The 10,597-nt window shown below is 37.6% G+C and overlaps 1 protein-coding gene across 1 annotated transcript; it reads right to left on the reverse strand.

The window, feature by feature from the left end:
* Window positions 1-3,090: 3,090 nt before the first annotated feature.
* On the reverse strand, window positions 3,091-6,944 carry LOC135142153 (uncharacterized). Its single transcript, XM_064073824.1, has 8 exons — window positions 6,848-6,944; window positions 6,573-6,815; window positions 6,313-6,513; window positions 6,114-6,243; window positions 5,936-6,069; window positions 5,549-5,763; window positions 5,106-5,466; window positions 3,091-3,233 (listed from the first exon to the last, which is right to left on the reverse strand). The coding sequence occupies exons 1-8, from the start codon at window positions 6,942-6,944 to the stop codon at window positions 3,091-3,093; spliced, it is 1,524 nt and encodes a 507-aa protein (XP_063929894.1).
* Between the last annotated feature and the right edge of the window lie 3,653 nt (window positions 6,945-10,597).

Below are 10,597 nucleotides of genomic sequence, written 5' to 3' on the forward strand. Positions count from 1 at the left end.
ATAATAAATTTCTTGCGACGTCGTCTCGGCGAGAAGAAAGTTCGCAAATCTCTTAGAATAACATCTTGTGTATACGTAACCCACAAAATATACAATTGATGGTTCCCAAACGGTCATCCTTTCATAAGTCACTCGCGAGTCGTGTGTGGCAAAAAAATTAATAAAACCGAATGAGAGGCTGCAATTTTTTAAGAGAAAATTCAGGAAACGGAAACGTCGAGAGACGAGGTAATTATGGGTTTGTGGAAGCTGATGTCTGGTGTTGAGACGACGGTCATTATGTGGAATGTTTACTTTATGGAAATGTAATTTTCCACTTTTCATTGGGGTAATAAAATTGCAGTATTTGTTGGTGGTTAAAGAATAACAAATTTTATTACTTGTAAATCTAGCATTGTTTTAGAATTTTATTTTAGACAGTTGGTAGCTGCTCTGTTTGAAACAATGGGTGTTCATTATTTTATTGCTCTTAACAGATGTGCAGTCAAGGCTGCGGGCTTCACATTAATTAAAATGGGCTACTTTCAGTCAGTGGTTTCAATATGAGCATAACGTCAAATAAAATGGAACGACAAACATCAGTTTTCCAAATGATTTTATTTTTAAATTTTGCCGAAACATTTGTTACTGAATTGATAAGTGAAAGTAATTTATTGGAACATATTTTGTTTACTGACAGTGGGTTAAAAATATATGAGTAATTCCACAAATCTAGTAATTTCATGCTAATTTAAACAACGATCAAGTCTAGAAATTGTCCTCCTTAATAATTACACATTTTTCATTTACTTAAGAAATGTTTCTAAAATTTAATTTTTTGCGAAAAAAATTCCATTCTAAAAATGCAAGCACGACAATATAATTTTTTCGATATTTAGTTACTGAAGCATTTTGTGCCTTTTTTGTGTCAACTGCTCAACTCATAAGCCATCTGGCCGTTTCCTATGAACAAGTGCACTCCAGACTAAATATAAACAAGTGTGTTTTAGTAACATGATATGTTCGAATCATAGACAGTGGCAGAGTACGGATGATGAAAGTATATGATACGTTAATGAATTCATAAAAACAAGCGCTACAAGAATTCCAAAAAAATATTTAGTGTCATTAAAAAAGTTGAATGTCATAATATTATATTAATTGCCCTAAAACTTTTATTTTAGTAGATGATAATTTTGAGTGTAACTATTACTTCTAATTGCTAAAAATCTTTTCTCAAAATAGTCTTATATTTTACGTAAATTATACTAAGCGTAATCCTGTCAGTAAATCAAATTAATTATTGTTTCAATCACTGGCATTTACACTCAGTGTGAAAGCTGCTTCTGGATATACCGTCTGATATTAAAAGAATGAATTATATTTTCACCACTCTAAATAGTGGTTATAAACTAAATTTTTGACACTTCTGAGCATTAAATATGCATTTATTATTAAGTGCATATCAGATTTCGCTATAGTAATAAAGTTAAGCAATTCTCTAGTTTGCAGACTATTTAAATTTTTATTCACTTCCGCCGCACCTATACAAGAACAGATAATCTACCAATTACTGTACCAAGTAGAAGCTAGTAATCGCGTTCTGGGATTTTATTAGTAATATGTAAAATGTTACTTCTGGACCAAGTTATTGGCATCATAAAGAACAGAGCAGAATCCTAAAAATTTACCTGTTTTCCCAAAAGTAAAGAACCGAAAAAGACCTAAAATTCTTCAAAAAGCACTAATGCACTCCAAAAATACCCAAATATCTGTAGACCACCAAAAATGGGGTACTCGAAAAAACCGGTAAAAATTACTCACATTATACAAGATTCCTTCAAGAGCACCCTAAAAAAACTTACAAAATACCTTGTTTTTAAACACCCCAAAATAGCTTCTTATTTCTGGCGCATGCAAAAAAAACGAAAAAGCGACACCAAATCAAGAAGGGATGGTACCAGGATATTTGGCACTTTAAAAAGAGGACTGAACCCTAAAAATTTAGCTGTTTCTCCGAAGGTAAACAATCAAAGATGACCTAAATCCTTCAAAAAGCACTAATTTTTATGTACTCAAAAAGTAGCCAACTACCACCAAAAATTGGGCACACTAAAAGCACCCAAAAAACATTATAAAATGTTTTTAAAAACCCCAGAATGGATTTTCATTTCTGGACTAAAAATTATTGAAAAAGAGCCAAAAGTCTTATTCAAATTTCTCAGGTTTCCGACACTTCAAAATGGTTTTTTTATTTCTGGACCAGGATGTTAGGGTACTTAAAAAAATTAATAAAATCCTGGAAATTAGTTCCAATTAGTTATTAAAATATTTGAAAACTAGGGCTCTGAAACCACCATAAGTACCGTCTTGGGTTTTCTACCTGTCGGCGTATCGGTTTTTGAATCGCCGCCCCCCAACGAAAAATCGTACCACCGTCATCGGTCTTTTTTTGTCGTCACCGCCACAAGTCGAAACCGTCGTGTACCGCCACCGCGCTCTTCTCCCGGGTCGCCGTACCGTCTTCACGCGATTTCCAGATTCAAGGTCGCCGCCCCCAAGTCCAGTAGGAGCCGTCCTGAAGGAAGTCGCCGTCCAGGAGGGAACGACCGTGCCGGACGTGTTATTATTTTTCTTGTTTTGTTTTGCACTGTAGTTAATTAAAACTTAGCCGTAAGATTTGTTATTTTAGCCGTGTAGCTGGTGGCAGGGAATAAACCCTATTTATTGTGTAAAATATTACTTGCCGTTTTATTTTATTCTCAGGTTTTCACGGGCGCTCGCCACCTGAGAACCGTGTCTCCGGCTTGAGAGCAATCCCGGCGCTCTCTCCCCCGGAGAGGGATCTGGCGCCCGAGCGAAGGCGCCACCCCCGGCGGCGTGAAGGTCGCCGCATAAGCTTAGGTCAGCCAGACGTGTTTGTTATATCAGCGACATTAGTCGGCCCAGGTACGCCGCCACCTCACGTTATCGGCGAGATTCCAGACCGTCCGTCACACCGGAATTTTGTCGCAATCTATCGAGGAAAATGAGCTGCACGACCATGAATCCTGAATTAACAAAACAGGCCATTATTATTAGATATTACTGTAAGATTGGACATCATTACTCTCAGACCCATCGGTTGTCGATAATTGGAACGTCTTCAAAAATACTCTTCAAAACGTAGTCGGACCACATCAACCTCGTCACTGTGAAACAGTCGTACAAAAAGCCTTGGATCACTAGCCAGATTTTTACTTCCCAAGCGTAAGCTAAGGAAGTATTGTAATCGAGTCCGTCGGCCGACTCTCTACTTTTACGTTTTCTCGATCGAAGACGAAAAAATAGGTCTCCCATTTCCATCTGTCTGTCCGTCTGTCCGTCTGTCCGTCTGTCTGCCGTCCCGGATTTTTATTGGACAGCTAATCTCCGAAAGTACTGGACCGATTGTTGTGAAATTTTGTACTTATATTAGGAATATCATGTAGATGGTAAAACGCTAACCAAAATTTGTCTAATCATCCCCACCACTAATGCGATGACGTCACTTCAAAATTGTATATAGTAAATGGATTTTAAATTGCTAACCCGAATGTTTTGAAATGTTGCAGATGTTTTAAGGCTATAAACAACATCATAAATCTTTAGTCAAAATATATTTGGTTATCCCCTCCAAAAACTTGATGACGTCAGCTCAAAAGTTTGCCGAATAAATCCTATCAAATGTACAAAATATGATGAGTCTGTACTTGTGATACTCCATTCATATTTTTTGGATTTGCATATACAGGGTGACTCAAAAAAATTAATGAATGCGTGAATTTATTTTATTGAGTTAATCAGGAACTACAAAACCGAATGCTTTGAAATCTTGCAGATGTTTTAAGGTTATAAAGAGCATAATAAATGTTTAGTCAAAATATATTTGCTTATCCCCTCCAAAAAATTGATGACGTCAGCTCGAAAGTTTGCCGAATAAATCCTATTTAAACTGTACAAAATACGATGAGTCTGTACTTGTGATCTTTCACTCCATTCATATTTTCTGGATTTGTATATACAGGGTGACTCAAAAAAATTAATAAATGCGTAAATTTATTTTATTGATTTACTCAGGAACCACAAAACCGAGTGCTTTGAAATCTTGAGAATGTTAAGTTATCATAAGTATGGTATGTTTTTGATCAAAATGTATTTGCTTATCCCCCCTAAGAAATTGATGACGTCACCCCGAAATTTTGCTGAATAAATCCTATCTAAAATGTCCAAAATATGATGAGTCTCTTCTTGTGATTTATCATTCCATTCATATTTTTAGGATATTTTTAGGATTTGCATATACAGAGTGACCCAAAAGAATTAATAAATGTGTAAATGTATTTTATTGATTTAATCAGGAACTACAGAACCGAATGTTTTGAAATTTTTCAGATGTTTTAAGGTTATAAAGAGCATAATAAATTTTTAGTCAAAATATATTTGGTTATCTTCTCTAAAAAACTGATGACGTCAGCTCAAAAGTTTGCCGAATAAATCCTATCTAGAATATACAAAATATGATGAGTCTATACTTGTAATTTATCATTCCATTCATATTTTTTGAATCTGCATATACCGGCCCAAGCAGCAGACTGTCGTCTAATTAAAAATCAAACGAACTTACCTTAAGTGAAGTTCGATTGTAATTATATAAGAGTCTCGTTCGAGATGATTACATCGTAGTACCGCTACTTTGACTAGATCCAACCACAAGCTTTAGAGAATAAATTTAAAATTTCGGCTTCCCGCCGCCTGCTCCTACGCCGCACCCTAGCGGCTAATCGTCATACAGTTTAAAGCTCATTCCAAAATTATGGAATTAAGCTGTAACCAAACTCTCCACTTTAGGGGTGGGGAAAAAATTTTTCAGGATAAAAGTTTTTGGGAGGGCTGTAATCATCTCGAACGAGACTCTTATATAATTACAATCGAACTTCACTTAAGGTAAGTTCGTTTGATTTTTAATTATATTACGAGTCTCGTTCTTCGAGATTACATCGTAGATGTTTAGAGCAAACCAACTTAGTCCTTATTCCTTAATACCTGTTACAGAGCTTAATGCCATAATCATTATTCAAGCTTAGACTTATTTTAGACTTATTCACCCTGCTGATTGAATAACACCTCTACAAACGATTCTTTTCTTGGTTCTATCGGGCGTTTGTAGAACTTTGCGAACACCTGTGAGCTGGCTGACCATCCAGCTGTACTCTTTTTGATGTTTACGTCTAAACCTCTCGCCTCTGCAGCAGACGTGGCTGCGTGTCTCGTGCTGTGAGCAGTGTATCTGGGATGTATTCCGGCTTCCACGAGACAGTACCTTATCCAGCGGCTTATTGATTGCGCAGTTGCCCTATGGTAGGGCCTCTTAAATGTAATAAACAGGTAGTCTTCATTCCCGCCTAGAACTTTGGTTCTTTTTACGTATTTCAACAACACCGTGGCGACGCAAGCGCCCCTTCCGCTCTTTAAAAAATGGTAGACTGAACGAGGGTTGTGCAACTCCGACTCTAGCTGTTTTAATTTGCTCCGATATCTTTATGATCACCTTGCTCTTCGAAACTGTCCTGTCACTTATTTTGATTAGGGACAATGTCTGAACCCTATGGGCTGTAGCTAAGGCTAGTAAAGATACCAACTTAAAGGTGAGAGATTTTAGGTCCAGGACTTTCAGCGGTCCCAGTGCTTCTGCCCAGTTTTGAACTGCCTTTGTGTTCCAGGTGGTGTCATATTTAGGCTTCGGTGGTCTGTTTTTAAAGACTCCTTTAAAAAAAACGACTAATTTCAGGATCACTACCCAAGTCTATCGTGCTTATCAGATTAATCGCTGATCTCTCTGAATTAAGTGTGCCGTATGATGCCTCCTGATTGAATCGAAATGTTAAGTATTTTAAAACTAGGTAAATATCTGGCTGTAGGGGGTCTCTCTTTTCACTCTGGGAGTAACTCCACCAGTTTTTAAGGGCTGTGTTGTATTGTTTCAGAGTAGAATCCGTTAGTGAAGAGATTAGAATCTCTACAGCTTCTGCTGGCACTAGTTTCTGTTGATACGATCGCCGGAGAGCCTCCCTGCAACCAGGGAAAGATGATCCGCTAACGGGTGAATTAAAGACCTGCAAGGAGATAACCGAAGCTTAGGTGATGGCGAAAAATACAACGGTTCTCCTAATAGCATTGATTTAAATAAGGGAAACCAAGGCTGGGTAGGCCAGTGAGGGACCACCACTATTCCCTGAGCCTTATCTGAATTGATTTTTTGTAGCACCTTAGCAACCATCGCGAAGGGAGGGAATGCATAAAAAAGGTATTTACTCCAATTAACTGTAAAAGCGTCAATGTAACGAGCTTCTGGGTCTCGTTTCCAGGAGCAGAACACCTCGGTCTTAGCACTACTCCCTGATGCGAACAAGTCTATTTCTGGAAACCCCCACCTATCTACTATGGTCTGAAAGAAGGGGGCTCCTAACTCCCATTCAGTATCTACATTGACTCTTCTAGATTCCCTGACTGCGTCTGTGTTTTCCCGCGAGGGGATGTAGGAAACAAAGATCCAGATTCTTCTTTTCTCACACCAAGTCCAAATATGTTTAGCCCTTGATTAAGTTCTACGTATTGTACACCCCCCATACGATTGATATACGAAATCGCCGTGGTATTGTCAATTCTAAGTAAGATTTCGCAATTTTGGACTTCCCTAGCAAAGCACTTAAGCGCCAAAAACGCTGCTATAATCTCCAGCTGGTTTATATGTAACCTCTTCTCCTCCTGAGACCAAAATCCGTGAGTATTTTCTCCGTTGCAGTGCGCACCCCACCCTGTGAGCGATGCATCCGAGAAAATCTCTAACCTATAAGAGTTTTTCTCGTGACTGCTACATTTTTCTTGCACACGGCCCGAGATTTGCCGATGCAAAGTGTATCATCTATGTCGCTGTCGATAACCATCCCCTTTCTCTAAGAAAGTTCAGGACTGGCTTTAGTAACTTTGTAAATACATACGGACTTGTACAAAGTCCAAAGGGCAAGCATTGAAATTCAAATATTTGACCCTTGAATTTAAATCTTAAAAATTTACGACTACCCGGACCAATTTTTACCAAGAAATATGCATCTTTCAAGTCTAAAATACATAGAAAATAACACAGGCCTGCGAAATATAACTTTTAATTTCCCTTTTAAATAATATTGTTTTTTTTTTAGGTATTTATGTATGCCGAATTAAAATATAACTCTAGTTTTTTTGTAGCACATCGAGATTTATTCTTATGTAGGCCTAAAGATTCATAGTTTTTCAAACAATTTTTATGAAAAAATAAAATATAAAAAATATAAAATTGAATATTTATTTATTAAATGAACTAAATTAGTTATAAACAAGACTTAAAAAAACAAATAAATCAAGAAGCTTCTTTTTTTCTTTCTTCAAAGCTCTGATTTAAGCATTTTCTCTTGTATTCACGATAGGATATGTTATTGCTGTTACATTTTTCGCATTATATCTTTTTATATTTGAACAGCAAAAGTAACAATCGTCTGTATGATTTTGTGGCTCCATCCAAATCATTGGTGTCAGCAAACTTAAAGATTTTTTTTTTCCTTTTGACCATTTGCGAGGTGCATGAACACATTTTATGAGGCACCCATTTTTTGTCTTGGTTTTTTATATTAACTTTAAAATAACTTTCGCATAGTTGTTCGATAAATTCAGAAATTATTAGTTGTTGTTTTTTGATTAAATAACTTCTACAAATGTAACAGAAGTTATGTGAAGAATTAACCCATTTCCGAGAGGACATTAGTAATTTTTGTTTAAATTCAGAGTAGTAAGCGCATAGTCGACACAAATAAGTCTTACTAAGCTAAACAGCAAATGAAATATCAACACCATTATCCATACATATTATTACCACAAAATCTAGAAGTTAATTTTTATGGTACTAAGAACAAAATTGAAAAAAATATTTTTTGCAGAAACTGTACGTGATAGAAATTTTTGCAATTTTTTTTTATACATGAGTATCTAAGGCCTACCGAAATTACTACTTGATTTTGTTGGGGGAAAACCATCGCAGGCCTGTGTAATTTTTATAAATTAATTTCAAGGCTACTCTCATATCCTCGATCTTAAAATGACTGGTCTTTATAAATTGATTTAAGCATTTAAGGTTTAGTATGAATCTCTTAGAGCCATCTGGCTTTGGCACTAGAAAAAACGGTGATAAAAATTGGCCTTCTACAGCTTTGCATCTGATTATTGCCCCCCCATAACTACCCGTTTTGTTATTTCGTATTCTAACAGTTTTTCGTCTTCTGCCGAAAAATGCAATTCTTTATTAAAGCTCAGGGACCCTTTGCTGACCGGCTGAGATGGGGGGAATTTCGTCTGATACTGTTTTAGGCCCTGATACGAGTTCCCCTGTCTCGCATACGGGCCCCGCCAGTTTAAAGTGCGTCTAGGGGCTGGCTTGCTTGGTTTCTTGCTAGTACCAGAGGTCGATGGAAGAGGAGAGGCTTTAATCTCTTTGCCGATCTTCTCCATTGACTATGCATTTTTTATCTTTTCCGTTAGCTTCTCTCCAAACAACAGAGACCCAGGCTTGGTCGTCTGTAACAGATTTTTCATTGACTTGGTCAATATTGGAGAGATAAACGCTCTTCTAGCTGAAGAGACCTGGAAATGTAGCTGCGTAATTAGTTTTACTGCGTCCGCTAATTTTTCTAGTAACTCCAGACGATCTAGGGGTTTTTCCTCATCTTTTAAAATCATCGTGATGCCTTGTCCTAATGCTGATAAGGCTGAACCAGCTAAGTTCTATTCATGGATAAATAGCTGATCCCTCTTGGCACCCGTTTCGTTCAGAGTAGCTGCTATTTCTTCATTTAATTCTGGGGCCTCGAGAGAAATATTCCCCTTTCGAGGATATTTGTCCACTACTTGGACTTTAATCTCTTTCGGCAATCCGTCAGACAGCCAAGATGCCCAACGCGACACCAAGCTCTCATGCAGCTCTACTTGATCTTATTTCTTAGCCCCTGGATCATCTCCTAGAAGCAGTTCCACCTCGTTATCTGGCTTCTTAGACTCAGCTGCCTCAGTAGACTGGGCATCATCCTTTACTACTAGGCCCTCTTCCTCAGCCTGCATCTGCGCGATCTCCTCGAGGATCTTGTCTGAGTCTGAGGTACACCTGACTGACTCTCTGAACCCGGGATCCCCAACTAGAGGATTGACGGATTCATTTTCTTTACCAGGGTCAACCTGATTTCCATCTGCAAGGAAAAATAATTACTTAATTTTTCCCCTAATGCCAGATGAAAATTTTATGCACTGGTTGTTATTGCCTCCTACGTGCAAAATTCATCAGCCTGGACCCCCTCAATGTCTCAAATAATTAATTAATTTTTCTCCTAATGCCAGATGAAAATTTTATGCACTGGTTGTTATTGCCTCCTACATGCAAAATTCACCAGCCTGGACGCCCGGCAAGGTCTCAAATAACTCATTAATTTTTCCCCAAATGGCAGCTGAAAATTTTATGCACTGGTTGTTATTGCCTCCTACGTGCAAAATTCACCAGCCTGGACCCCCTCAAGGTCTCAAATAATTAATTAATTTTTCTCCTAATGCCAGATGAAAATTTTATGCACTGGTTGTTATTGCCTCCTACGTGCAAAATTCACCAGCCTGGACGCCCGTCAAGGTCTCAAATAATTCATTAATTTTTCCCCTAATTAGTTTTTCCCCCTGATCTACTGTCATTTTCGTCCGAAAGACAATAAAGGACAATAATTCTTGAATAAACAATTAATTTCTTGATAGAATTAAATCCTCAAACATGTGGTTTATTCTAGCACAAAAAACGTTATGACGATTAGCCGCTAGGGTGCGGCGTAGGAGCAGGCGGCGGGAAGCCGAAATTTTAAATTTATTCTCTAAAGCTTGTGGTTGGATCTAGTCAAAGTAGCGGTACTACGATGTAATCTCGAAGAACGAGACTCGTAATATAATTCACGTCAATTTTTGGTCATAACCTTAGATCATATAATAAGTAGATACCAATACTCAAACTGAAAGCTGTGACTAGACATGAAGTTATCTGTTGTCGTTTTCTACGTCAAGGGGAGTAGTATAATGCTATCCTTGTGTGATCACCACATCTTCATCTTTGTTATATGCATTTCATCTGTATATGTCTATTTCACTTCCATCCTTGTACCGCACCAGCGCAACAAATCGCTTTTGACAGATGTTTCTTCTAACCTCTCTTTCGAGTTGTTGTACAAAAAACAATTTTAGAATTTAGAACAAAGATCCTATTTTAAGTGATGTAGTCATAAAGGATCACAATTGCTGCCCAATAATTTACTATTCCTTTCATTATCTACTGTGAATTATTTATAAAATCAAGCTGTCAACATCTTTCTTCCGAAGTTAGTTCAGACATACTTCCTAAAATTTAGGCGCGCAAAATTCAAATAGTGATCAGGCAAGGATAGCTTCATTGTAATCCCTCCATGCACGAGAGAGATGCGTGACAGGAGGATGTCGTCACAGGCTGTCCTAGGGAAAGAACACGGCATGGTGGTATCTATTTATT

Source organism: Zophobas morio, unplaced genomic scaffold (assembly GCF_036711695.1).
Source record: "Zophobas morio isolate AGI-343-1 ecotype UQ-CSIRO unplaced genomic scaffold, CSIRO_AGI_Zmor_V1 ptg000046l, whole genome shotgun sequence".
In the NCBI taxonomy this organism is placed as follows: domain Eukaryota; kingdom Metazoa; phylum Arthropoda; class Insecta; order Coleoptera; family Tenebrionidae; genus Zophobas; species Zophobas morio.